This window comes from Poecilia formosa, unplaced genomic scaffold (genome assembly GCF_000485575.1).
Source record: "Poecilia formosa unplaced genomic scaffold, Poecilia_formosa-5.1.2 Scaffold188, whole genome shotgun sequence".
Classification (NCBI taxonomy): Eukaryota; Metazoa; Chordata; class Actinopteri; order Cyprinodontiformes; family Poeciliidae; genus Poecilia; species Poecilia formosa.
Genome location: NW_006800127.1, coordinates 1,078,222 through 1,105,546, shown reverse-complemented (window position 1 = coordinate 1,105,546; position 27,325 = coordinate 1,078,222). Strand labels below are relative to the sequence as shown.

Below are 27,325 nucleotides of genomic sequence, written 5' to 3'. Positions count from 1 at the left end.
TGAGAAAGTAAGCTTGTAGCTGAAATAAGTTATTTTATTTCAGTCAGTATGTGTTTATAACATTGTAATGAGCTGCAAACAGTTGTGTTTTTCCTGCCAATAATGGGTCTACTAAATTACATCTTTAAAAGTGAGAAATATTCTCTCCCTATACAATAAATCCTCATGTTTGTTGTGTTCTTTCTCATATTAAGCAGAGGTCCATTAATGGAAAAAGCTTGAAAGTAGTTTTTTTACTCAAGAAAAGAACATTTTACACACATTTTGTACAAGTCACAAGTGATAAATCAAACTAAATTTTACTTAAAAATCATTCCATACTTGTTTTACTGCAATAGCATGGGAGGTTTTGGCAAAAGGAAGACAAACATAAAATGTTTCAATAAAACCACAGCTAGAAGTTTTATGTATACGTTCTATGAGACAAATATCTAGAGAAATACTACACTATATGAAAAGAACACGTACACACCCTAGTCAAGACATTCATTTAAAATCATTTTTATGAAGCTGGCTTTCTTCTATCAATATGTCTAAAAACTGAAACCAGCTAACAGAACCCCACAGTAGAAGTTTATTCCCATCCATGTCAATCATCGTCAAAGAAGCAAATTCATCATTCAAATTAAACCGGCTCATAAATGATGATGAGCGATATATACACACATTAGAATATACACACGCGTACATTTTCTATACTATTGCAAATCCTTGAAATACACTGGTGACCCAACAGTCATCTTTCACATCTTTCCAACAACCTCCTTGGCCTAGAATGGAGAAAGAAAGAATTAAAACCAAACCATGAAACAGTTTTATTATTTGCTTGTTTGTTTCTACATTACTAGCCTGAATTAAAGATGTGATTAAAATAGTAAATAAAATTACCCAAGGTAATGCGGTATTAATTTATTATTATTATTATTATTATTATTATTATTATTATTATTATTATTATTATTATTATTGTGAAGAAGGTTGTAGCTTTTCAAAATGAATAAAGGAAGAAATAAAAGTTGGCTTTTTGAAAAACCAAAAGACTTTATTTATATTTTAAATGGGATAAATAAAATCCTATTTATTCTTCATATAAACAGGAGCTTATATGAAGATCCTATTTCATTGAGTTCCAGAAAAAGCCATAACATTATGACCGCCAACAGGTAAACAGTAAAGAGAAAGTGAAATATTATAGTATATTCACTGAAGAGAGCAGAGGAAAATGCCATCTTGTGGCTTTTGGAGATGGTAATTGGACATTGATCTCCAACTAAAGTATTTGAAAATGTTTTCTGAAGAGCAACCTAATCACATTAGTTATCATGTCCTAAACATGTCCTTACTTTGACTCATCAGTAGGGAGATATGCTGGAAACTAATCAAGGAAAACTGGAGTTGCTAAACTTAAATTTTGCAAAACTTAAATATACTTAAAACACATTAAAATTCAAAGTTCCCTCTGACTCCATTTTTGGCTTGACAGGTATATAGCTCTGGAAAAAAAAAATTAAGAGATCACTTAAAATAATCAGTTTCTTGATTTTACTTTTTTATAGGTACATGTTTGAGTAAAACAAGCATTTTTCTTTTATTCCATGAACTACAAACAACATGTCTCAGAAATTCCAATTTAGTATTTATTTGCAGAAAATGAGAAATGGTCAAAATAACAAAAATGATGTGGTGCTTTCAGACCTAAAATAATGCAAAGAAAACAAGTTCATGTTCTTTTAGAAACATAAATACTAATGTTTTAACTCAGGAAGAGTTCAGTATTCAATCTTTGGTGGAATAACCAGGAGGTTTTCAGTGGGATTCAGTGCAATGGACTCTCCATTTTTTTTCCAGAGCTGTATTCAGACTAGTGAAAATTTAATTTTTACCCGTGAATAGAATAGCCTGACCTAAACAATTTCAGAATAGCATAATTGAATTGTGAAATATTGCAGCTGCCCATAAAAGATTTCAACTTAATACTTAATCAGTTTCCTAAATAAAAGCATGATTTAATATAATTTATTTGACTTTGTTCTTTTTTTTTTACATCTGATGCTTTTGAAAATCTTACCATTTTTTTGCAATGCTTTTGCAAAAATTCTAACTTCACAAACATCTAAATTATACATCTGTGTATTCAGGGAGGGATTTTGGTTACAAGTTGACATGTTTAATGTCAACTTGTATGTTTAATTCAATATAGTTCAGCGGTAAGTCTGCTCTGATCAGCTCTGCCTTTACGCAATCTGTCTTCAGACCTCCTCCTCACCTTTCTGTCTTCATTGAAATCTTTATTGACCAGCTCCTCATCACTGGCGGCCTGCAGGCTGTCAAAAGTGCCATGTCTTTCCTGTTCCATCCCAGACGAGTTGCTTTCTCTCTGCCGTCTCTTCCACGACTCTACGATGACCTCATAGCAGGGAATTCGAGTGTCGGTGGTGCAGACGTACATGCCTATCGGCACGGCCAGCACCATTGCTAAAACTATCACCACTATGTGGATTAGCTTCTCCCTCTGCTCCATCTCTGTGATGTCAGTTCCTGTCACAAACACAATGCACTGGCCTGGACGTGGCATCTGGTTCTTTAGAGTTACACAGATCTCGTATTTGGTGGCAGGAATCAGATCTGAAATGGAGTAGGAGTGAATTCCAGGTCCAATGTAGGTCATTTCTTTTTTGTCATCACCAGCTTGACCAAAGTGAATGGTGAACCATGTTTCGGAGGGCCGTTCTAGGGCGGCGAACCACTCAATAGAGATGCCACGCACTGTCTGCTTGGCGATGCGAATGTCAATGAAAACATTTTGATCAGCAACCCCCGATGCAGCTGGGAAGCCTGCGATGTCATCTCTGCTGTCAGCAGAGATGACATCCAGGAGGACGCTCGCCGAGGAGTTCCCAATGAAGTTCACGGCAGTGCAGGTGTAGACCCCACGGTCTGCTGCACTAAGGGAAGGAATCACCAGATGGGATCTGATGGTGTCATCGGAAACTCTTTCTTGGGACTCTGAGAAAACAACAAAATAATATATATGTGTAGTTACTTAACATTACTGCAGGGCAAAAATATTCTATAATACATTCAAAATGATTTAAAGATTCATTTGAAAATTCATGAAGCGATCTTCTTCTCTAGGATTCCATTAAAGTGAAAGGCCCAAATTTAAAAATCAATCGGAAATTATATTAAATAATGCAGCTGAATTTTAAACTCTCAAAATTCTTGAAGATAGCTTGTGCAACAAAAATATCCACATTTCATCTGTATCAGATGTAGTTTTAAATTTGTATTTGTGCCTTCCTATAATTACTCGCGTGAAATGTAAATGGATTGATGGTGATGCTATTCATCATTTGCTTGACCATCATGAAAACGGCTGCAAATGACAACAGGTATGTTATAATTTGATTAATAAACAATAGCTTTATTCCTAATGAAGATAAGATATGCTTTAAATGTTTTTAGCAATATTTCCCTTTGCTTGGGGAGGGCAACTAGGCAACTAAGGCAGGGTTAGTTGCTTATTGGATGCAGAACATGCTGCTGCTCAGCTCTTGTCTTATGTTGAGGGTCTGATTTTCTTTTGGTAGGTTAGTTTAAATAAAGCAACATGGCCAAATAATGCTACTGCAGATACTTATGTTGATACAGTAAGAGTGTTTATGTTGTATCAGTAAAATTGATAAACTAAGAAACCTTTATAGTTAAAGAAAATTAATGTGAAATTCTAATTTTCATGTTTGACACCATTTTAGAAAAGTCAACAGCATCTATAATTAAAAATCTACAATCTTCTATTATTATGCTAAAAGTTATGAATATGAGGTCACCCAGGGAACTTAGACTGCAACCACCTATTATAGTCATCACATTTTCTATGTAACACAGCAAAATTTCATGCTATCGCAATTGTTTAAGTAGTAGTGCTTAGAATCAAATGTTGGGAGGGGCATCCACTCATAATCTCAGCTGGCGGACCAAAGTGGCAAGGATCAGCTCATCGAATAAAGATGTGTGAGTTCCTCATAGTAAATGTATCTCTTGTGGTAGTTGCATAATTTGTTACATTGGAGAATGTTGCAGTTCTCCAGCAGAGAGCTTTGGAGATCAGCCAATCAAACAATGAAAATATAACAATGCACTGGACGCAGATTCTTATTTAAAGTCTTGGACAGCAGGAATCTTTCCATTCTAAAGGTCAAGTGAAATGAGCTTTACTCTGTAACACCATGACCCGACATTATTATGTAAACAGCTGCACTTCAATCTCCAACATTTTAAATGAATGGCGATGTAGAGCGGTCTCACAGCATGGCGCTTATTATTATAAATAGCAAATATCTTCCTGGCATAAACATGATATGTTTGCGATTAAAATGTAAGTTTAAGTATCTAATTTCACACAATTTTATCGCCTTAGCTGCAGTGTAGCTGACAGTCCATCACACTCTTACCATGAAATCCTCTGATTATCTTCAGACCATATGTCCACCACACAGCAGGGTCCGGCCTCGCCTTGGCGTAGCAGTGCAGGGTGAGGTTGGATCCCAGAGGCAGGCTCATGTTCGCCTTCGGCGTGCTGACCACTGGCTTTGTGCACGCCTGCAGCTCGATCTCGTGGAAGAACTTGCCCGCCCTAAAGTCCGGCCCTGAGCAGGTCAGGTAAGAGTTCATCAGTATGATCGGAGGACTCAAGGAAGCGATGAACTCCACGAGGCCCTTCAGGCGGCAGTCGCAAAGCCAGGCGTTGTCGTGCAGCGCCAGGACGACGTTCGTCCTGGACGCGGTGACGTCCCGCTCCTCTGCATTTTGTATTTTCTGGTAAAGAGGCCAATTCTGGAAGACTTCCTTCGATATGACCGTGAGCTGGTTGAAGGATAAATCTAAATATGTGAGCCCTGGTAGAAATTTGAGGGCGTGCTCCGGGAGGACGTCCAGCTGGTTGTGCTTCAGGTCCAGGATCTTGAGGTTCGGCGTGTCCTCGAACGCTGTCCATGGTACTGATCGCAGTTTGTTCCCCTGCAGACGGAGCTCGGTTAGGTTCCCCAAACCCTCCAGACCTTTTGAGTTTATAACTGTGATGTCGTTAAAGTTCAGCCACAGGTTTTCCACTGCGGGTGTTTTGGAAAAAGCTCCCCTGGGGATTTCAGTGAAGTGAGATTTTTCTATCCGTATTTTGGTCAAATCGTCTGGAAGGTTGTCGGGAATGGCCCCGAAGGCGCTTTCTTCCATACATATGAGTGACCTGCGGAAAAGCGTATTTGATCAACTAAAATTGGTTTTAAATGACTGAATGTCACTAGATTACCACTGGTAGAGCATTCCTATTCATCTCTGACTTTCTTTTTTTTATTTATTTATTTTTTTTTTTTGGCAAAACTCGTCTAGAAATCCCAGACCCACTTACGGAGACAGATAAGCACATCAAAAAAAAAATAAAAATAAAATAGCAAGACGGCGCCAAATGAAATCCGGTTTTACCTTCCATGACGGTCATCAATACAGCTGCACCCACTTAAACATCGAGGATAACTTCTACATGGTTCAGCTTTTATTAACATTACAACCAGAAGGTAAATCATTGTGTCCATAGTCCGTGACGAAGTCTGAGGTTTGTATGCGTGGTAAAGAGATGCCCATGGCAGTAGACAACAGAAGCCTATTAAACTTAATCCCTGACATGTTCAGGAAGAAGGAAGGTCTAATTCTTGGGTATCAGCTTTGGCATCAGCTCAGTCTTGTAGGTCAGGGAAAGTACAACTGCAAGGAATTGTATAGAAATTAGCTATACTCCATAGTACAGAAATATAATTGTTTGTTGATAAGTGCGCAAGCCTATTTTTCTCTAAATCTACATTGGAACTTTCCCACATTTTGTCACATTAAAGTATTGGGGAATATTGGTTGCTATCTTCTTTTATGGAAGGATGATCACTTTCAGACATTTTTATAAATAAAATGTCAAAAAATGAGGCATTCTTTTCAGTTTGGCCACTTTTCCTCTGATTCCCCTAAATAAAATTCAATGGAACCAACTGCCTATGGATTTCACCAAATAATGTGTGATTTATTTTTTGTATAATTTCACCTGTTCTGTAAAGGCCTCTGCTTAAGAACATTTGTGAGCAAACACCAACGTGAAGATCAAGAAATACAATAAAAAGTCCAGGGATAACATTTGGTGACATTTAAAGCCAGACTACGTTATAAAAACAATAACAAAAACCTCATGTACCATCATGAGATATGGGTTACAACCAAAAGAAAAAAGAAATCTTTTTAGTAAAAAGTGGTAGCAGCGTGATCTGGGTATGCTTTTCTTCATCAGAGTTGATGGAAAAATTAATTCAGGTCACCACTAAAAGGAAATCTGAGGGTCAAAAGTTGGTACATTTTGAGCAATGAGAACACACAAGACAGTATAAAAATATGCTGAGCTGAAATATGTTAAAAAATATAATATAATTGTACTGAGGTTAAGTAACTCACTAGTATGAACACACAATATCAGGTAAATATATATATAAAAGTTTATTTAATCATCTTTAAATGTGCGGTATGATCGGAATGAAAAGATCTACATTAAATGAGGGTAGTGATGCCTCTAGCTGGCATTGAATGGATACATAGATTTTTTTTTATTATTATTTTTTATTACATTTCTCATTGCTGGGGAATAAAAGTGATTTAACTTTTCATTTCCATCTTATTTACATTGTGTCATAGTTCAGTCCTTTCTGTACTTCTCTCCAGCTCCAGCTGCCCTCCATTCACCAGTGTTGAACCATGCCTATGTGTATATCTTCTCTGAACTAATGACAGATATATACAGAGGCACAGAATTAACTGTATATGTAAGTGTACACGGTTCAGTCAATATTTACAAATCATACACATACATATATTATGTACAATGGAGTGTGTACCATTGTGTTCCCTTTAAATCAGGTTAGATTGAGAAGGTTTTATCACTGGGTCGTGCAAGTAGCTTTAAATGTTACGTCTTTTTTTTTTCTTACAGTCTTTATGATGCGAACATTCTTCTACACGTAAAAGCAAGTCTTGCCAGTAATGGATGTTTGGATGCACAGCAGAGCATCTGCAAGAAGGACAGGCTTTTCCAGAACGTTCCAATTTTTTTTTCTTTTTTAAACTGAGATTTCCATTATTGTGCAACGTGCAAAAGTCCTTTGATAGAAGTTGGGTCTCTGTGGCGGTGGAGTTGGTGGCAGTATCCAGCGAGGAGGGACCGGTGGAGGGGAATCCCATGGTGTGGGCGTATGGGAGCGTGTGGCAGGAGGACTGACGTCAGGATGTTGTGTGGGGTGAGTGTAAGGATTGTGCTGGGGATATGGATGGGGGTGAAAGTGTGGGCGGTGATGAGAATGGTGCAGGTGGGCATTGGGCTTCAGATTGCTATGCGGATGTGGGTGTGGGTGAGTGCGCGGAAGATGGCGTGGAGCGGGAGCCAGAGCTGGAGCATGACGTCAGCAGAAGTACTCATTAGGTTGTCCCTCGATCTTTGCCGTTGACTCGGAGTCCAGGCTGGAGCGGGCTGACAGCAGTCTGTTGGACTCCTCTTGATTCAGTCTGTTTAAGTACTCACCCTCAAGCCCTTTGGCCTTTGTGCCAGGGGACAGTGTTTCAAAAGTCACATATGAGTCTTGAATGTCTTTGGATTTCTTCCCCCAGTACTTTTTAATGCGCCTCTTCAGCGCCCCACAGCACACAATGACGGTGAGGGGCACCGCAATGACACAGGCCACAGTGATCACAATCACATTGATCAGCTTCTGGGTGCCAGTTGCACTAGCTGCTTCATCAGTGGAAAATATCACACACTGTTCTTTCTTGGGAATCAGCCCCTTCACGCACACACAGGCAATATACTTGGTCCTGGGCACCAACCCGTCTATAGTTACACGGGTTTGTCCCGCTCCAACGTTGATCTTTCTCATGTCCCGCTCCCCAAACACAGCATACAGCACACTGAAGGCAGTCGTGTTCTTTGCTTTAGGTGCTCTCCAGTTCAGAGATATTGTATTGTCTGTGTCACCCACCACCTTCACAGAGCGGACCACCCTGTCTGGGTCCTGCTGCAGGGATGAAGTGTTCGCCGCCAGGTTGCTGAGATTTGTCTTCTCCAGATCCAGTAGTGCATCTGAGTTAGGGGAGGCGGAGGGATCCTGGGTGGCTCCATCAGTTAGGCTGTAGCTGACCTGTTCGGAGTCAGCAGGTAACATGTCAGAATCCATAGCAGCCAAAGCTGATGAGGTGGAAGTTGGAACTACGTATCTGGCCACCAGTTTCTCCTGGTAGGCTGCTTTACCCACTGGATTTGGCTTCTTGACTTTGACCTTCTTGTCGGTGTTTGTCTGGTTCCCTTCTGGTCTTGGTGTGTTAGAGACAACCAGGGAAATGACAGCCTCTGCGTTCCCTGCATAGTTTGATGCCTTGCAGATGAATTTCCCTGAATCGCGGTAGGACACAGCTGGGACGCTGAGGATGGACCAGGTGATTCCTTCTTTAGATGTTTCTTGTTGTACTGTGGTAGAAGAGATATATGAATATACTTTATTATTGCAATTATGAATGCAAAACGACATTTTAGAATTGCAACAAATCTAATAGGAACCTGAATCTGAGAGAAGATCTCTGCTAATAAAAAGAAAATAATGCCAGGCAGCTGATTACACAATATTTATTCATCAATTGCCATCTATGTTGTGTAACTGCCTGTAAAGACTGCAGCTGTCAATCAGACTAACAATCCAACTGGATCTAGTAGTAGCTCTTTGTTTAATTAACAACAAGACCACAGAGTATAAAAAATCCTCCTAACGCATGTACAATGCACAGAGAGACCCTGTGGTGGTAGCAGGGTTGCCTGTCCAGGAATACCTGTAGCTGGGCGACATAAACCAAATGCAAAAAAATAAAAAATAAATAAAAATAAAGGTATCGCTCAGTTCCGAATCAGAAACTGTTTATTGGTTTATACTTCTGAATGGTTTTTCTGTTGCTTTTTTTCATGACCAGCTGGTAGAGAATGGGAAAGCTCTGTATTGTCTGCAGTGTAAACACTATAAGAACATGTAAGATGAAGTAACATGTCAGAATCCATAGCAGCCATGAGTCTTGAATGTCTTTGGCTTTCTTTCCCCAGTGCTTTTTATTGAGCCTCTTCAATGTCCCACAGCGCAAAATGGCGGTTGATATCAAGTTTGAAACTGGAAATTAAAAGGGCTATCTGAAACACTTTGATCAAACTTGGACCAGGTTACTGAGATTCATTACAACTATTGTGATACAGTAAATCTCCAACCCGTGTATGAAGTACTGTAGATTAATTGGTGATTTGTAAAACCTTTACTCTATTTGTAAATTATAGAATTAGTGGTGAAAAGGAAGAGTTCGATCTGGGCACTGTTGATGCAAGAGTTGCCTCTAATAAGACTAAAGACTAGCTAACCTGTTCCATTAAGCATTTGTCCATCAGCCCTGCGCCATGTCAGATCTGGCACCGGTACTCCAATGGTCCCACAGCGAAGGAGAACATTGTTCCCAACCGCACTCCGGACTCGTGCCACTGCCGTGTGGATGCGTGGGAGCTGACACTGACGCAGCTCCGCATCGCTGAACAAGACCCCTGAGAAACTCTCTGGTGCCGAACAGCGGAGTCTTGTGTCAATAAATGCCACGGAAAGCGTGGGGGACTTCTGGAACTGGACCAGGTCATAGAGTCGGCAATCGCACACCCAGGGGTTGTCATGGAGACCTGTGGATGGAGAGAAACAGGCAAAACTTGAGGAGGAGACAGAAAAGTGCGGCTGTGTGCAAAGTAAAAGAGCGGCCTGCAGATGGCTGATTGTGATGCTATGATGATAATCCTGTAAGAGGATTTACATTTAATTCAGAAACTACATGATTATGGCAATAATGACAACATAGATGATGATGATGATGATGATGATGATGATGATGATGATGTGTAAGATATTGAAACAGTAAAGTGTGCTAACATTTTGTTGCTCTAATTTCTTTTACGGTCTGTATATTTTTGAGTTTTAAGTTTAAACTCTCAGTACAGATCATGGGCTGTTATGCATGCATGTATTTGAAGAAGTATTTTCACCTTTTCATTTAGTAAGCAAACTGATGGTGCCACAAAAGATGTTAAAACAGTTGAACGATTCTTAAAAATGCCTTATTTGTCAATACACGGTTTGCACCGGCTAAAGTGAAAGACTAACCTTTTTGTTAGATAGGTGCATTTAGGTGTTACTGCAGTCTTGAAGTTGTTGTGCACATTTTACAAAAAATAAAAAATTAATAAAAAAATACAGAGAGAGATTATTCAGAATTAAGCAGGATATTTTTTTTAAAATAAATCAAGGTCAGGACTGAGATTATGTGCCGCTTAAAAATATTTTTGTTTGGCCAGCCGCCATCAAAGAGCAACTCTCCATTATGCACAGCAGATAAAATGAAGTGAGCAAAATACACTACTGAGGTATGAGTGTGTCGGAGGGTGGGCATGCACATGTGACATTTACTTATATCCTTGTTTGCATCTTTTAATGGTAGTAAATGAGATCCTATTACTCCCAAAAAATTGTATTATGGTTTTTAAATTGGATGTTCCACCCCAGGACCATCGAGTTCATAAACCTCCTGGAGATGCCCGTGTGTCCCTTCTTACCAAGTATCATCTTGGAGCTCTCGGGGCCCTGCACGGGCTTCGCAGCCAGCCAGTTGGTCAGCACCTCGATCGGCAGGGTCAGCAAACTGTTGCTGGACAGGTCCAGGTAGGTGAGGTTCTTGATGTACGTGGTGGCTTCCGCGGGCAGCGAGGTGAGCTGGTTGTTGTGCAAATCGAGAAGTCTGAGGCTGGGCATGTCCAGGAGAGACTCCCAGGGAAAGGCAGTGAGGGCATTCCCGTCCAGACGAAGCTCTTCCAGGTTGAACAGTCCCCGAAAGCTTTCCGGGCTCAGATCCGACAGGGTGTTGAAAGACATCCAGAGGAATTCCAGACTGGAGAGGTAGCCGAAGGCTTCGCTTGGGATTTGCTGGATGGCTGTTTTCTCGATCCGCAGTTTGGATGCGTCAACAGGGAACCCGACTGGCACAAGCGATATGTCGGGATCATTGCATATCACGCTTCTGAAAAGGGCAAACCAATATTCATAAATTATATGACAGGCAGGATAAAAATGTTTTATTAATTGTTAATCTAATAAAACTGGATGACAGCATATGAATTCAGTCACGTCCAAAGGACGCACTCAGAAGAGGTAAGAAAAACAAACAAAAAAAGAAAACAACGTGGAAAATATTGTCGAGAAATATTGCAAAGAATGCTTTTAACAGATAATCTTGTGAAAGATCAAATTTGATTGAGATGAAGTCTAATTTTTCACCGTTTGTACACGTGTTCACAGTTCACCTCTATTGAAGCATCTGTCCTCAGTTTTAGCTCTAATCATCCGAAGAGATGCACCCGTGCGCATAAACCACGCAGGGTCGGTTACATAGTTTGTTCTGTAGTTTCCTTACCTAGCCTTGGATCCGTCACTCAAGTTATGGTAAAAACAGCTGCACTGCGAAGGGCAGGAGCTCACTGGGGAGGGAAGCTCCAGCGTGGCCACGCAGAGCCCCAGGAGCAGGACGCGGAACATCTTGGCCCACTTTTACGCATACGCAGTGTGCCTGTGCGCCCACTTTGCGCCTCACTCAAATTTAAACAGACTTACTTTTTCTCTCTCTCATGTAAAGGACTATCGCCTGCATGGCTTTGTTCCACCGCTTTGCTGTCCCATAGTGATCTGACTGCTGTGAGTCCCGAGATAAAAAGGATAGAGTGGGATTAGAGGAAGAACTGGCGTTCGTTTCATTTTGATGCGTATAGCATCCCGGAATCTGATAGGCTGCGCGGAGACGTCCCTATTTATCATCAGTGGAAAAAAAAAAAACACTTCCGAAACGGTCATAATCCACTGGGATGCTTTTTTTTTCTCTCCACTGAATTGTTGGCTGTCCATTTCAGCTTTACTGTGACAGCTAAGATGTGAGCGAACATATCTTTGTTTTACCACAAGGTGGCTCTGCTGTTGAACGGTTTTTAAAACACGTTCACTGGTCCTGCCAGGAGACCTGAAGGCTTTCGTATGAGAGTTTTAAGGTATGTGTAAATGTATATAAAATGTGCTGTACCAAAAATTTCCATGGATCAAATAAAATCACAATTAGTATAATGTGAATCCATAGAAACTTTTTTTCTGATAATTCCATTATGAGAAGAGTAAAACATAATTACAAGAAGAGAGAAAGGAAGATTGGCAGACCTTTTTTTCCTGGAGTCAAAGCTTTGATTGTTATATGATATTTTTTGTGATTCACTTTGACTTAGTAAAATTTTATGAAAAGAGTCGAGTTTGCAACTCTGCACACGAACCGACATTGGCATATTTGTGAATAATCCTGAGTCAAACTGACATAAGTTGGAGCATTATGACCCAAATTCTAGCTGAGAGGCTTATGGAAGAGAAGAGATCAAGCTGCAAACAAACTAAATTATTAAACTGTAAAGGTTCTGCAATTGCTGGACAGAAAAATACAAAAAAAACAGTTATTTAGTGACACACAATTACTTCAAGAAGCTCAAAGGATCCTCTGAAGAGCACCAACGCAGCCCACATAACATGTTTTGTAATTTATCAGCATGATGCAGATCTACCATATTCATCATGAAGCATCACTTTTACCGTTTACAGTTTACAGTTTACAGTAAAATGTGCTAGCAGATTAACGTCTTATAGGGTTTGTGCAACTCAAGTTTAAAACTTTTTTTAAAAAAGATTTGTCCTAATCTTTTGTATTAATCTTTGTTGGTATCATGTGATTTATAATATCATGTGACTGAACACTTCATATTTCCACCTATACTTCACCAGCATTTTTTTCATGTAATCCTCAGAGCAGCACAATGTCATGCTTGTTTCCCCTCAGCCCATTGGCACGAAAATCTGCAGATGCTTTTAACAGCTAACAAATTGTAAGCTATTTGCTCTCTTGTAGGTTTGGGATGATTCAAACACTTTATGCAATTTACACTGTTTTTAACCAGCTATTTTTTGAGCCATGTTTTAGTCACAGCTACAATGCATCCTGTCTTCCTGTCTGCCGGGGTCACAGCAGAGGAACTTCAGCTTGAGTAAAGCTTTGGTTAAAACATCTGCGGGTTCAAAAAAATCATTTAGTTTTATCCTCTAACATTGTAAACAAATACACGGCGGGCTTAATCCCTCAAAGGTCAATGTGTCTGTCAAAAGTTGAAGCTGCACGAAAAGATGGCTGACCGTTTCAGAGGGCCCTGCAAGTCAGATCAAGGATTAAGGAGGATACAAAACGGCATCTCCAGTGCACTCTGTTGCTAGTTCACTGAAATTGCTTTGGGTCAATAATGTTCAAAAATTGTTCGGACGTGCAAACTTGATAGACACACACCTCAACGGTTTGGCAACTGTTACCGCAGAGGAAGGATCTGCAAAGTATTGGCTAAGGGAAGTCAAATGCAAATACTCTCGGAATTGTTGCTGTAAACGTGCAGATTTGACTTTGATTGGTGACCGCATCCTCACGGACACCTGTTGAGAACGGCCGACATCAAACCCATTTTCTCAGCGGCAGCGGCTGCATCATCATCGGGACAGCAACGCACAAAAGGCTTGTTGTGTAACTCACTGAGGGCTTTATTGTTGCGACGGGAGCAAACGCGCATTAAGCGCTACGGTTTGCGCGGTTATGTTCATTAAGACATTCCTGTGCGGATTGGGGCGACAGACCGAGAGCGAGAGGGAGTGAGAAAGGGAGAGGGTGGGGGGCTTTACATAATAAACGGCATGCTTTTCACTTGAAATGTCCCTTTATAAGCGGACCCTGTACAGTCACACCGAGGCGAACTGTAAACGAGCGGATTGAGCGGACAGGAAACATCCAGCGTCAAATCGCAGCCAGGATGGTCACGCCGTACCCTTTGCCGGAGGGTTTCTCCGAGTTCGATGTGTTCTCGCTGGGATCTTGTCTGCTGGTGGAGGGTGAGTGTTTTCTCTGGGAATCCGTCCAGACGTCAAAAGTGCCCACGATGCTCCACATTAACCTACGCCAGGACCTGTCACCTCTCGGACACTGATGTAGTGTCAGCGCGTTATTTCTGTCATTTCTGAAAGCTACAACCTCTGGTGGTGTGTAAACAAACAAATGGATGCAATTCATCTGACATGGTGCCGCTGTGTTTGCCTGTGTCGTAATAACCGACGATGTGCGCACTGGCTTTAAATACATACGGCTGTGAACATTTCTTTTCCGCTCTGTCAAAAGGTCTGCTGGGCTTCCTTCTAAACGCGGTGACAATCGTGGCTTTCCTCAAAGTGAGAGAGCTCAGGACCCCCAGCAATTTCCTGGTGTTCAGTTTAGCCATGGCTGACATCGGCATCTGCATGAACGCCACCATCGCAGCTTTTTCCAGCTTTCTGAGGTAAGTTATGTAAGCCTGGTTCTCATAATTGCAAGGGTTGGGCCTCTTGTGGCTATATGTGGAGCGGTGAAATGAGAAAACAATGCTGATTAAAATTAAGAGCTGAGAGAGTTGTTGTCAGTAGACTTCCTCCTGAGATAGATAGATAGATAGATAGATAGATAGATAGATAGATAGATAGATAGATAGATAGATAGAACAACCTACAATTTGCTAAAGCCCTGAGAAAAAAACATCAACTGAGTTATTTGCTTGCCTTATGTACAGAGCCATCTCATTCCAGAGCGTTGGAGCCACAAGAGAAAAAGTTCAATCACATCTCAATTTCCTCCTTGGTTTAGGAAGCACCTGCAGCATCTGGTCAGCTTGCCTGAGGGGAAATGGAGCATAGGGCTGCAGCCAGCTGAACAAATATGCTGATTTAATGACTTTAAGAGACTTAAAAACAAATAAAAGAACAATAAAATTGACCCTGAAATATATTTTTTTTTTTTTAAAGTCAGTGTAAAGATTGTAACACAGGAGAGAAGTCTCATTGCTCCTCTGTCAAAAATCATATCACCATAGTTTGGACTAGTTGAAGGTGTGACAGAGTGAACTGGGTATGTCTGTTAAAGAGAATTGCAATAATCTAGCCGAGAGACGATGAAAGCATGGATTAATGACTCCAAATCCCAGCTGGAAAAAGAAGAGGTTTAATCTTTGAGAGAGAAGCTGTGCATTTAGTGATTAATGTTACAACATGTCTAGGAAGTCTATGTTCGTCTAGGAGGTCTATGTTCTTTCTACAATAAGAAGACAAAAGGAAACTCCAAGTAACTCAGACCTTGTTGGAGTTTAAAGGTTCAGTGGCTCCAATGGAGCAGACTCTAAATGCAACAGCTCTCACATGGGTTCTTCACAAATTAATGCTGGCAACAAGGTCTTAGGATATATCATCTGCAATTCTTTTGGGGGTTATAAGAGAGAAACTTTGCCTTTTGGTAATTAGCTGCACACTATGCTTGGCGAACAGTAAACACTGCATATCACCACAACCATGAAGCATGGTTGCACCACCATCATGTTCTGGGGATATTTCTCAGCAGCTGGCCCTGCAAGGTTTGAAAAGGAAAAGGAAAATCAATGGAGAAAAATATTGCTTTTTTCTCTTTGATTCAGTCTGTCTGATCTACAACTTGGGAAGGGAGTTATTTTTTCCAGAAAAACACTGATTCCTTCCAAGCAGAAGCAAAAATCTAAACAGCAACAGTTTGAAGACAACCAGGTGAATTGTCCTGGAGTGGCCAAGTCAAAGGTCAATGTTGCTGATCATTTGTGGCTGAACCTGAAAACATCTATTCACCATAATCTCTGAGCAACTTAAAACAAACTGATCCATTTTGTATCAAGAATAAAGAAAAACTATCGCTTCCCAGATGCTTCATATTAACTTATTTGATAACATCCTGTAAGTATCTGTTTTTGTTTATTCAAATTCTTGTCAAAACAAAAAAAAACAAACAAAAAAAAGACAAAGAAACAAATCATTCTGACCATGAGCGTAAAACCTCCAGAGAAGGGAAAAACCTTGGATGAGATTCAAATTAATTGACATGCATTCCAGTTCAATGAAAACAAAGCAGCCAAGTTCAGTTTAACAAGCCACTTGGCAGAGATGGGTAGTAACTCATTTATTCAGTTTCATTTCATTGACTAATTCTTTGAACAAAATGTTCTTCCAGCTATAGTTGTTGCACCAAGCTTTTCGCCTCTATTTGGGTAGTAATATTTTGAGGTAACATTACCCTTACCTTGAGCAACTTTACTAAATGAGAAATAAATATGTTCTAATCAAAAAGTGCATTTGATACAAAGCTAACCGTCAATATTCATATTAAAGTGAGACTATTTGTGTGAGCACAAGTTTCATTGTCATGTTATTCTCTATCTGCTTAGCTTGCTGTGTCATTATCAAGTTGATATGCAGTAAATGATGTATATTGTCACCAGTAGCACTTTATATTGTTCTAGGATATGAACATCGCCTTCTTTAACCACTGGTTTCAAAAACTGTATGCTTTAAAAACAACTTGTTGGGAATGTTTGTTTTCTTTCTTGCCTGCCTGCCTGTTTATTTCTAGTCATTCTTTATTTTATTCTTATACCAGAATTCTGACTATTTTTCTGCCTGATTATAAACTTTTATAAATTAAATCAGATGTTATGTTCAAAGAGTTATTCAATAGTTGAGTCACCTTCTGCATTTAGTCGTTGATTGAAGCAATCACCCTCCACTGAGCAAACATGAGTAAAGTGCCTCATAGCAAGAAAACACTTTGGGCAGAACCCAGTTCAGGTGGTCATCCACAGATTAGGAGGTCAAAGGGCAGAGCAGATTGACAAAAAAAAGACAGTGGCACTGATTCAATTTTCATATTAAAGAAAAATTGATTACACAAAGATAGACGTTCCATTATCTGCGTCATGATGAAGCACAGCTATCTGGAGTTTTGAGAAGAAGGATATGAAGTCCCGCTTTCAAAATAAAAATGTAGGCAAAAGTATTAAAAGTTTTGAGAACAAAAGACATGAAATCCTGCTTTCAGACTGGAAGTGTGTGCTCTTGGATTATGGAAGAAAAATTCCTCCATACAATTAAAAATATAAACGCTTAGCCAGTAGTGCATCCTACAGAAAAAAAATAATACAATGGTACTGTCACAGTAGTAGCCCCTTCTATGGGTTTGTCAGTAAAAAGAGATATAGCTAAACCCAGAAGAACAAAGTGTTACGTTCACAAATACAGTCTGAAGTTAATGAAAGTAACACCTCAGAGTCTGGCAATCCGGCCTTAATGTCTTAAAAGCTATTTTTCCTGATCCCTTCCTGTGTTTTTCAGTTCAAAGCTGTGAATCAGTGGCTTATGTTGCCCAAGGCCAACAATCGCTAAAGTGCACAGACTAGATGCATAGCAAGTGATAATTCCTTAACTTTGCCACAGTTTTAAAAGCCTTAATAAGGCTTTCAAAAGCAACCCCAGTTTCAGTAATGTGAGATCAAGTTTAATAAAGCCACAAGGGGCACATCTTCTTGCTATAAATTCAAGCTTTTATAACAACTTCACCTCCTCCACGCAGGTACTGGCCTTACGGCTCAGACGGCTGCCAGACTCATGGTTTTCAGGGCTTCATGACAGCTCTTGCCAGCCTTCACTTCATAGCAGCTATCGCTTGGGACAGATATCATCAATACTGTACGAGTAAGTTGACTCCTGGAGGTAATGATCAGTGTCAAAACCTCGCCCGTTTCTTCTCCTGTCCTGCACAGAGTCAAACAGAGCTCTGGGAAGCTAGCTTGAGATTTGTCTCAGATTGCTGTTGATAACCACGCAGAAAGTTTGTTGCCTTGTTCTTCTCTAAAATGTGATATATTTCACACAAGGATGACTATCATCTTTTTACCTACATCAGTTAGTTCCTCTGGTATAACAGTCTCTAAAAAAATCAGTAGCCAATCAAGGGAAGTTTAAAAAGCTCAAGTCTTAAAGCATTCACAGGTTTGATGTACTTAAAACAGACGAGCTGAATCTTTCTTCATCCAGGGACGAAGCTGCAGTGGAGCACCGCCATCTCTCTGGCTGTATTTATCTGGATGTTTGCCGCGTTCTGGGCAGCCATGCCCCTCATCGGCTGGGGAGAGTATGACTACGAGCCTCTCAGGACTTGCTGCACACTAGATTACAGTAAAGGAGACAGGTGCTGGCAATGCACAACCCTTTTTTAATTTTCTGAAGAGAAATGTGCCTCGACCATTTTTTTAACGTGATGTACATTTAAGCAAAGACAGACTTGAGGTTCTGTACAATGAAAGTGCAGAATTGCTTAATAAGATGCCCACCAGTGATAATATATGCATATAAATGATATTGAAATGTATTATTAGATTACACAGAAGTCTTTATTTCCCTGACTGATATTTATTTCTCTTTCAACAGGAACTATGTTTCATACTTGATCCCTATGAGCATTTTCAACATGGGCATTCAGGTGTTTGTTGTCCTGTCTTCCTACCAGTCCATCGCACAAAGATTCAAAAAGACTGGAAACCCCAGGGTGAGTAATGTAATAAAACATGATCCACCTGCACTATTAGAACGTGGAGTCTTCAGTGAGAATTTAACATGCTCTGCAAGAGAAAGGATGGGGACATACACACAGAAAAGTCATATTTAAAGAGGTAGGCCAGGATTTTAGAAGTTAGATTCTGCTACAAAGAAAAAATAAAAGCAATTAGCTGCAAACATATTTTACCTTTATAGTTGTAACTGATGGGTAAATAACTCTGAATTAGCTGTAATGGCTATATACCATCCATTAAAGCAAAACATCAAAAACATCACAGAGGTTTATAATTTCTGATGCTTCTTTTCTTTTTAAAGAGCATTTTTAGCACTTTTTTTTACATAAATTTTAATTTATATTAGATGGTTACATTTGAAGAAATGCCTTACCTGTTCCATTCTCAGTAAATGTTTCACACAGGAAAATTATTTGTTGGACCCCGATCTCCTACATATGTTTACCTTGTCGTCATCAGCTTCTGTGTAAATAATTGCTCATTGCAAATGTGATAATCATACTAAGGTTGACAAAATAACATTCACATAAACCACCTCTGATGCCTTTGAGATTGGAATTGATGTTCTTGGCTTCCTTTGGATTAGCTGTTAGCTTCATGCCCAACTAATCTGGATTTATTCTAAGTAAGGAAGAATGTAATCTACCACAGCTAAAATATTAATCAAGAAATCTATCTTCATCAGCACAGACAGAGAAGAAAGAGCATAAAATGACCTAAATCCAAAAGTTGTTTTGCAAGTAATGAAACAATAGCAACTGCTAAGTAAATCTTCACAAACAGGCACTACAGAGCTTATGTCTGTCTGCTTTGAAAATAAATCAGAGTAATCCTCAATGTCAGGCATTTTCCTCACATGGACTCTAGTCAGAGTAACAAGCTATAAAAGGCATGCAGTGTAACATATAAGGGTTGTTGCCTCAGGGGGAGACCGGGGCTTCACTGACACAAACTCTGAATATACCAGGTTGAGTAGAAGAGATCTGCATGGGTTGAATCAGGTTGCCCCAGGTTATGTTGCATAAGCCCGTTACTCACAGTTGCCTGAACTGGCAGCGGACACTCTCACTGCAAAATGTGCTAGGAGTAAAAATGAGCAAAGTCATTTTTCATCACATGCTTACTATTGTAAATTAACTTGCAACTATGACTATGGCATAGGTCTCACAAGGTTCAAAAGGTCACATGTTTCTAATTCATCCATAAGAGAAACTTATTTTGAAATGCCAAATGCAACTTTAAACCACAGAACTTTATTAAAGTCTCATGTTTAAGGTTTTTGCACTGTGAAAAAAATGCATTAAATGAAGCAAAAATGTTTAATTAGAATCATTAGATAAAGTGGAGCTGAGAATAACATCTCCATTGACACATTGACACTAGTATTACAGCAACCTCTCCCTTCACTCATTGGCTTCTTCTGATTTGTTTGGTACAATGATCTTAGCACATGCTTTTGTTCTCTCAGACATTATTCCAGGCATGTGATTATTCCAGCCTGCTAGAGGAAAATCTCATGATGAATAGCATTCTTGTCTGCATCCCCCCCACACCCCCACACACCCTGACCCTCCCAGCCCCCCTCTGCCCCTCTAGCCAAATGGCTAACAAATCACTCTTCAACTGAGGCTTTGAGTTCTCCATTTTTATGCTTTTGTTACTATTGACCTGCAGTTTAACCCCAACACTCCTCTGAAGACTTTGCTATTCTGCTGGGGGCCCTACGGTGTTCTGGCTTTCTATGCTGCTGTGGACAATGCAACCCTCGTCTCACCAAAGCTGAGGATGGTAAGATGGTGTGAGTTGTTTTGTATTTCAAATGAGATGTACTCACCAAGTAGACTTTTAATCTGAAAAGTCATAACTCTAATTCAGGGGTCTTGATGAGCCTTTTTTTTTTTTTTTTTTGCAGCTAGTGAAGATATTAGCATCTAATAACCTTTTAACATCTTTTTTTTTTTTTTTTTTACCCTGAAACTTGTTTAGAACCACCAAAATTGCCTGGCCTTTTGAAAAAACAAAACAAAACAAAACAAAACAAAAAAAAGACGACAACTTACAGTTTTTGATAAATATCTACCATAGGAAATTGTAGTCATTAAAACACGTACAGCACACAATTTAAGTTTTGGTTTTTAATTTTTAATGCAAAGAGAAACAGATTTTTTTTTTATTGTTTTTGCAGAAAGAGGATGAATACATTTTTAAGGGGATGTTGATGTTTGGGAAAAATTGTGTAAAAAAAACACACAAAAAAAAAACACTTGTAGTCTTCAACCTGGAGACAAGAAAAATATAACTAAAAATATACTTTCAGTGTCATTCTGTTGTAGAAATTCAGTGATGTTATTCCATGAAAAAAGCTGACACATTGCTAAAATTTGCATTTGTTTTTGTGTCTATATTCAAAACTTTAGTTTGCTCCAATGCTATTAAGACCAATATCCAAAGAGCCACCTGCAACCTAATCCATGGAATCAACCTAAAATATAGAATCTGAGTGAATTCTATAGTTTTTCTTCAATTATTTCTTCATCTAAAGCATCTATGAAAACCAAGCAATTACATTTTTTTGCACATATGCACAACAAATGACCACACCACACTTCCTCGGCTCTGATATTCGTGTTCCGTTTGTCTCCACAGATCGCTCCTATCCTGGCTAAGACTTCGCCCACCTTTAATCCTCTTCTGTACGCTCTGGGAAATGAGAACTACAGAGGAGGCATTTGGCAGCTTCTAACCGGGGAAAAGATTGCTGTGCCTCAAATTGATAATAAGTCCAAATAAACTGCTTACTGTTGTAGATGTTTCTGTCTGTGGGAGTCTGTACTGTAACAATGTGTCGTAAGCAGCGTGAACGTCTGCGTCTCGTACGCTTTACATCTGCTCTGGGTTTGCTCCTGCATCACCTCTGCCACTGTGTTTATGTGAAGCTGGCAATGTTCTAAAAATATATCATATATATATATATATATATATATATTGTTTTTCAGCAAAACAGTGAATATGTCTCATTTTGTATCATGACGTTTGTGTTTTATTGGTTTAATTTAATTTCAACAGTTCATGCATGGCTTTAATTTTACCTCATTCTATTTATTTTTGGTACGAGTTTCACCCAAATGTTCAAAATGTGGTTGTTGCACGACAAAATAAATAATACAAAAAATAAATACAGTTAAGCAAAGCATAGTTACAAACCCCTTTATGCAAAACGGATTACCAATGTGCATCACTTCACCACACACAACATAAACAAGCAATCATTTCAGCACAGACACTCGTTCTGGATCTTTTCTTCATTGTGGAAGAACTACTGTGTTGGAAAAAATAGATCAAGTTGTCTGTGGCCAAGGAGGAAATCTCCCCAAAATAATCTAATTTTAGCTAAATAAGTTTTATCTTGACGTCAGGGAGTCAAAAGAGATCCAAAATGGTAGTTTATTTAAGTTTTTTTGGTAAACATAAAAATGTGTGCAAAAGCCATAGTTATTTCTTTCCACAATTTGACTGATCTCTGTATTCAGGATGAAAATGCAATAGTCCTCTAAACAAAATCTCCATTTTTCAATGCCTACACACACACATTTGCACGCATGCACACCCACACACAGATAAGATCAGAAATTATTAAGAACCATTAGATTAACTGGGAAGGTTTCTTAGTTTGACATTCACATACTTATTTTAAAGACAGAGTTCAGTCAAGCAGCAAAACCAATTTGAAAGAATTTATTACATTAGCTGTAATTAGCTGCAATACACATGTGTAACAATGTGTATTGTTACACATTATACCTAATGGTTGTTCTTTTGTGCTTTAATTTTCTCCAGTGTGTCACACGATTAATTGCCATGTTTACCATTTTGACCTTCAAACATCTATAAATAGTTTTGGGTTTTTTTCTCACTTTTGTTTCTGCACACAAATTCTATTTTGCAAAGTTGTCCAAGTGCAATGTTATAAAAACACACTGTTATTTACTGGTTATTACATAATCAAAACTCATACAGTAGGTTTTAAAAACCAAGTATTCAGATCGTTTCGATATATTTAGTGTTACAAAGTATGCACAGCTTTGTAAATGCGTCAATGGAAGTCATTGACCTTGAATAAAAGATGGATATTTTTTTAACATAAATACATTTTAAGTAAATTTTATTTATACCTTGTGTTGCACATGCAATTGGTGACCAAAAACAAATATTGAACAGTCCAACAGACCCATTCAGACAATAAAGTCACATCTTATGAAATCTTTACTTATCGTGTTGCTTTCATGTGCATCTGATGATAAAAGCAGACAATGATAACAGTCTGTATGATGGGATTTGAATGTACACTGGATGTTGTCTGTACAAAATGCTCTAATAAAGTACCGCAGTCACTGGCAAAAAGGAGACATTTTGTGTCTTATGCTTATGGGTGAATAATTATTTCTATGCTTCTATTTCTCTTGTTATACAGTTGAGGTGTATCTTACAAACATTCGATACTAAGGTGAAAATAGGTTTGTATGGGTGCAGGAGTCAGTGTGGGTCATTAAGTTATTGATTCTAGTAAGGTGAATATTTTTGAAACTATTAGTGTTTTCATTGTGCCCTTTTTAAGTGGCTTAGAGGTGCTTGTGTATTCAAATAAGGGCTCACATTGAGTTTGTCTTCAAATTTTAGACTTTTTAAAAGATATATATATTGATTTTCCTCAAGTATTATGTTTTTTCTTTTTTTATATATATATATTTAATAACTATCAGACTTGTTAAAACCAAACTCTTCTCTAAAAGTCATATGAACATGCCATGGAAGTAAAAATGCTTTGAGATATGACGCAAAGGTTTCCAAAAGGTCACAAGTCTTCTTTCCTGATGAAGAAGTCGAACTAGAACTAGAAGCTGGGGGAAAAAAATGTTGCTTATGTAAAATAAAAACCACAAAGGTCTATCTGTAGAATATATCCAGTGAGTATTTATCAACTAACAAGAAGGAGTGTTTTTTTAAGAGATTTTGTGGAACAAGTGGCCTTTACTCATTAGCAAGTCGACTGGGAGAAGGGCAGAGGGAGAAGGGAAAGAAATGTAGCAAATATCCTGGAGCTGAGAGTCAAACTCAGCAGCTGCTTTGAGGTCTGTAGTTTCCATATATGGCGCTCCTGCTCTACCACTGTGTCTCTTGGCACCCTGATTTTATTTTGAATGTTCTTCTCCATATATTATGACTTCCAAATCAATTCACCGTTAGTTGGGGAGACAGGACTTTGACCTTTTTGTTCAGTGTCACTATTCACTGGATATTCAATTCCTAACCCTGGAATTGAAGAACATTTTGCAAGTAATAATAATAATAATAATAATAACAATAACAATGATAATAAAAGACCTGCAATATCAGTTTATTTTTTGAAAGGCATGCCTACTCTATTATATGAAATAAAAAAATAACATGCAAATGAAAAAAAAACTGAACAAATTAGTGATTTTTTTTTACAAACTCTAAACTCTAGTTATATAATGAATTAAGATTTTGAAACTAGACACTTTATTAAGTTATTGCTAAAACCTTTTGAAAAAACAATCTCATTTAAGGAGTTTATTAGTAGCTAATATTAATGTGTCGTCATACATGATGCGCAGAGATTAATTATTTAAAACATACAGGCTTAACATTTTACATCACATAACTGCTGGATTATGTTATACTTTGAATCCGAATGTCTGGCGGGAGAGCAGGGTTTGCTTTTTTTTTTTTTTTTTCATCCGCTTTCCCTCTCTTACAATCAAACATATTCAGGTACTTAGAGTTCACTGAGGATTATGTCTGGTCAACCAATGAAGATTTCATATGGGCTTTTTGAGAGGATTACATAGCAATATGAGCACAAGTGCTGCAGAAAGGGGGGAATCTGAGGGAGGCAGGGAGGACTGTTCGAGAAGGAAAAATGAAGCAGCATGAATGAGAGCCATTTTCTGGGCAATGAACAGAGAAAACAGCATTCCATCATCAGCCCAATCAATGTGGAGGTCATGTTGTGGTATTAGCATAGATTGCATTGAGTTATTGATATTGTTTTGCTCGTCAAACACCATGTCAGAGTAACCCAGCTCTGCCATTAAACACCACAATAAAGAAATAATTTGTTGCATATGCTGAAAATCACATTTCCCCCAAAACTGCAATGGAGCCTGTTACTTTACAATAAAGAAAAAAAAAAAGAAAACAGTTTTTAAACTGAGTTGCAAAATCTTTTTTGTAAAAGAAAAAAAAATCTGATTTTATCTGGAACACCTCATGACAAGCTTGAAACGGTCACGATGAAATGAGGTGAAATGTCAAACTGACGCATCAGGTTTACCAAAGTCTCCTTCTGTGATAGGGACTGTTTGATGTGAAGCTGATTATATCACAGCAGATACATGCACAGTCATTCAGTATCTGAAACATACTGCTTTGCAGTATGTCTTACAAAGCAAGAGATACTGAATGACTGTATCTCTTGTGCTCAGCTTTAGAAAATCAATTCTAAAGCTGAGCACAGCTGATCTCAAGTCAGTCCAGAGAATCTGCAAAGTCCCACTAGTTTTATGTGTACAGTGAGTACTTTATTTTAATTAATATATCACATTATTTTATTTTTACTGAAAAGCATTCTAAAGTCTATGGACTTTGAGCTAGCATTTTTGATTCTGCTTGCAAAAGTACAAATTTATTTATTTATTTTTTGATGTACTAAGCAATATTCTAATCCTCTCTCTTTAAAACTGTTCAGTTAAACATCCCAGGCCATTAAAAACAACCAAACACTGTGATCCCTCGGCTAGTCAGTTAATATTTGATGACATGTCCATGCTGCATGTTGGCTGCTGTGGGTCAGGGATTTTTGCCTGGCTGCTAGAAATTAATACTTTGGCAAATGCTCATGATTACATGGTTATCTCGAATCTCCTCGAACAAGCTTCAAATCACGTCAGGGCAGATTCATTAAAACTAAAAAAAACAAAACATAAAAAAAAAAAAAATCTAAGAGAGCGAGGTTTATAAACTGAATGCCTTTCTTTATCTGTCTCGTTTCTGAGTGTATGCGTGCATGTGTTTGAGATACAAAGAGATTAAGTCCAGGGCAGCCTCCTGGGTGAACCAGCAGCCAATGCTGGAGTTTGGACCTTCATGGCTCTGCCTGTAAGCTTTCCAGCTGCAGTACGTTCACCGAGGGAAACAAAATGTGATTATCAAAGCTGCTCGCCATCTGACGTAACATTTCATCTAAAAATAAAACAGGAACCTGTTGAGCCTCCTTTTTGGTTTGAATCCCAGGATTTATTAACCGGGTCTTAACTTGTGCACGTCACACAACGTTTTATGTGGGGAAAACAACGATCTGAATTGTGGTTTGTTTTTTGTGGATGCTAACAAACATAGTCGGGGAAGTTTCTGGCTTACTCCTTTCCGCTACTGCTTTTTTTTTATAAGTCTACCATTTTCCAAACACCGTCCACTGAGCTAAATGGGACAGAAACTTAGAGGAAGGATAGTGTGTGAAAATGAAATCTAATTTTGTCACAAAGTCAAAATATTTTCCAGGCCCACTTAGGATAAGCTGATTACAGTCTAAAACACACTCATTTTGGTCAGGTCGAATGCAAATGTTTTATTCCAGAAGTTTAAATATCACTAAGTAATAAGGCATGAGGTCAATGTCAATAACAACGTTACATGTGTGTTTGCTTTGCACTGTGATAGACTTGTGACCTGTCCAGAAAAAAACTCACCCACTGACCAACGTAAATAAGTGCCAGATGACAGAAAGCCTTCCACTCCCCAACCGGTCCCCTCACTATGCCACACCCTTCAACTCTGCATGCTTTACTCAACTCAAAAACTGAATAACTTGATGACTGGAAATAAAAGGGGTATGAGGACATCTGGTGGCTGAACAATAAAATAGTTTCTTTTATCAAGTGGATCTGCAAGATAACAAAATAGGTGTTGAAACCTATTTGTTTACTCCTTGGTGTGTCAGAAAATATGTGCACACAATTCCCTGCTGCAACTCCTTTTGCTTCAAACGAGGCTGATGCTAAATTCAATGAACATATGGAAACTGAATAATTCCTAGATAGATATAAAAAATTTTTCTTGTACATTGTCTTCCCTACTCAGCTGTACAGTTTTTTAAAACCTTATGTTGTAAATTTGTCTTTAAGATGCATCAATCTATTCTCATTTTCCATTTTCTTTTACCTTTGTCTGAATATTCACTTATCTTAACGAGCTGCTGTGACACCCACATTTCCGCAATAAAGTATGTTTCTATTCTATCCCATTCTATGCTATTTTTGCCCTTATGATAAGAAAATGCTCCTGCCTCTCTTTATCTGGTTTCCATGGTTTTATGTGCATAATTCACCTCTCACATTTATATGATCTTTTTGAATGTCTTCAAAAAGATCATGTCAATCCCAGCCTGTTCCTTTCTTGTCCAAAGACCAATAAATTACTCAGAATTTACTATGAAGGTGAGTTATTTATGAATGAAAAGCATCTGTGAACATCAATCTTTTTCAGTTCTTGTCACAGACCATCCCAACACATGGATGTGATTTGGCCTAAACTATTTCACTTTATCTATGTTTGTGTGCTAATGCTGTTTAAGTTGCTGGAATGTTTTTC

At 38.6% G+C, this 27,325-nt stretch overlaps 3 protein-coding genes across 5 annotated transcripts; 1 reads left to right on the top strand and 2 right to left on the bottom strand.

Moving 5' to 3' along the window:
• Positions 1 to 533: 533 nt before the first annotated feature.
• On the bottom strand, positions 534 to 5,901 carry lrit2 (leucine-rich repeat, immunoglobulin-like and transmembrane domains 2). Of its 2 annotated transcripts, XM_007566240.2 has the most exons (4): positions 5,482 to 5,761; positions 4,455 to 5,245; positions 2,267 to 3,006; positions 534 to 770 (listed from the first exon to the last, which is right to left on the bottom strand). In XM_007566240.2, exons 1-4 carry the CDS (start codon positions 5,589 to 5,591, stop codon positions 744 to 746), a joined length of 1,668 nt encoding a protein of 555 aa, XP_007566302.1. In that variant the 5' UTR covers positions 5,592 to 5,761; the 3' UTR covers positions 534 to 743. The 2 variants fall into 2 exon arrangements, with proteins under 2 accessions (XP_007566302.1, XP_007566301.1); XM_007566239.2 differs by lacking the exon at positions 534 to 770 and having other exon boundaries at positions 1,847 to 3,006; positions 5,482 to 5,901.
• A 606-nt stretch (positions 5,902 to 6,507) lies between these two features.
• lrit1a (leucine-rich repeat, immunoglobulin-like and transmembrane domains 1a) lies at positions 6,508 to 12,181 on the bottom strand. 2 transcript variants are annotated; one of them, XM_007566238.2, is made up of 5 exons: positions 11,557 to 12,181; positions 10,703 to 11,163; positions 9,473 to 9,778; positions 8,334 to 8,545; positions 6,508 to 8,219 (listed from the first exon to the last, which is right to left on the bottom strand). In XM_007566238.2, the coding sequence occupies exons 1-5, from the start codon at positions 11,676 to 11,678 to the stop codon at positions 7,488 to 7,490; spliced, it is 1,833 nt and encodes a 610-aa protein (XP_007566300.1). In that variant the 5' UTR covers positions 11,679 to 12,181; the 3' UTR covers positions 6,508 to 7,487. The 2 variants fall into 2 exon arrangements, with proteins under 2 accessions (XP_007566300.1, XP_007566299.1); XM_007566237.2 differs by having other exon boundaries at positions 6,508 to 8,545; positions 11,557 to 12,180.
• A 1,290-nt stretch (positions 12,182 to 13,471) lies between these two features.
• rgra (retinal G protein coupled receptor a) lies at positions 13,472 to 23,049 on the top strand. Its single transcript, XM_007566236.2, has 7 exons — positions 13,472 to 14,096; positions 14,380 to 14,536; positions 17,656 to 17,777; positions 18,120 to 18,273; positions 18,513 to 18,630; positions 20,330 to 20,443; positions 21,302 to 23,049. The coding sequence occupies exons 1-7, from the start codon at positions 14,018 to 14,020 to the stop codon at positions 21,443 to 21,445; spliced, it is 888 nt and encodes a 295-aa protein (XP_007566298.1). The 5' UTR covers positions 13,472 to 14,017; the 3' UTR covers positions 21,446 to 23,049.
• Positions 23,050 to 27,325: the final 4,276 nt, after the last annotated feature.

What these genes read in the sequence shown, in the direction of transcription:
- lrit1a (XM_007566237.2), bottom strand. Translation starts at nt 11,678, where the DNA reads ATGTTCCGCGTCCTGCTCCTGGGGCTCTGCGTGGCCACGCTGGAGCTT. An exon ending in GAGCTCCAAGATGATACTTG is followed by an intron (nt 9,779 to 10,702) that starts GTAAGAAGGGAC and finishes CTCCATCCACAG; the next exon opens with GTCTCCATGACAACCCCTGG. An exon ending in ACAAATGCTTAATGGAACAG is followed by an intron (nt 8,546 to 9,472) that starts GTTAGCTAGTCT and finishes CTTCTACCACAG; the next exon opens with TACAACAAGAAACATCTAAA.
- lrit2 (XM_007566239.2), bottom strand. Translation starts at nt 5,591, where the DNA reads ATGGACACAATGATTTACCTTCTGGTTGTAATGTTAATAAAAGCTGAA. An exon ending in ATTGATGACCGTCATGGAAG is followed by an intron (nt 5,246 to 5,481) that starts GTAAAACCGGAT and finishes GCTTTTCCGCAG; the next exon opens with GTCACTCATATGTATGGAAG. An exon ending in GATAATCAGAGGATTTCATG is followed by an intron (nt 3,007 to 4,454) that starts GTAAGAGTGTGA and finishes TTGTTTTCTCAG; the next exon opens with AGTCCCAAGAAAGAGTTTCC.
- rgra (XM_007566236.2), top strand. Translation starts at nt 14,018, where the DNA reads ATGGTCACGCCGTACCCTTTGCCGGAGGGTTTCTCCGAGTTCGATGTG. An exon ending in GATTACAGTAAAGGAGACAG is followed by an intron (nt 18,274 to 18,512) that starts GTGCTGGCAATG and finishes CTCTTTCAACAG; the next exon opens with GAACTATGTTTCATACTTGA. An exon ending in TCTCACCAAAGCTGAGGATG is followed by an intron (nt 20,444 to 21,301) that starts GTAAGATGGTGT and finishes TTGTCTCCACAG; the next exon opens with ATCGCTCCTATCCTGGCTAA.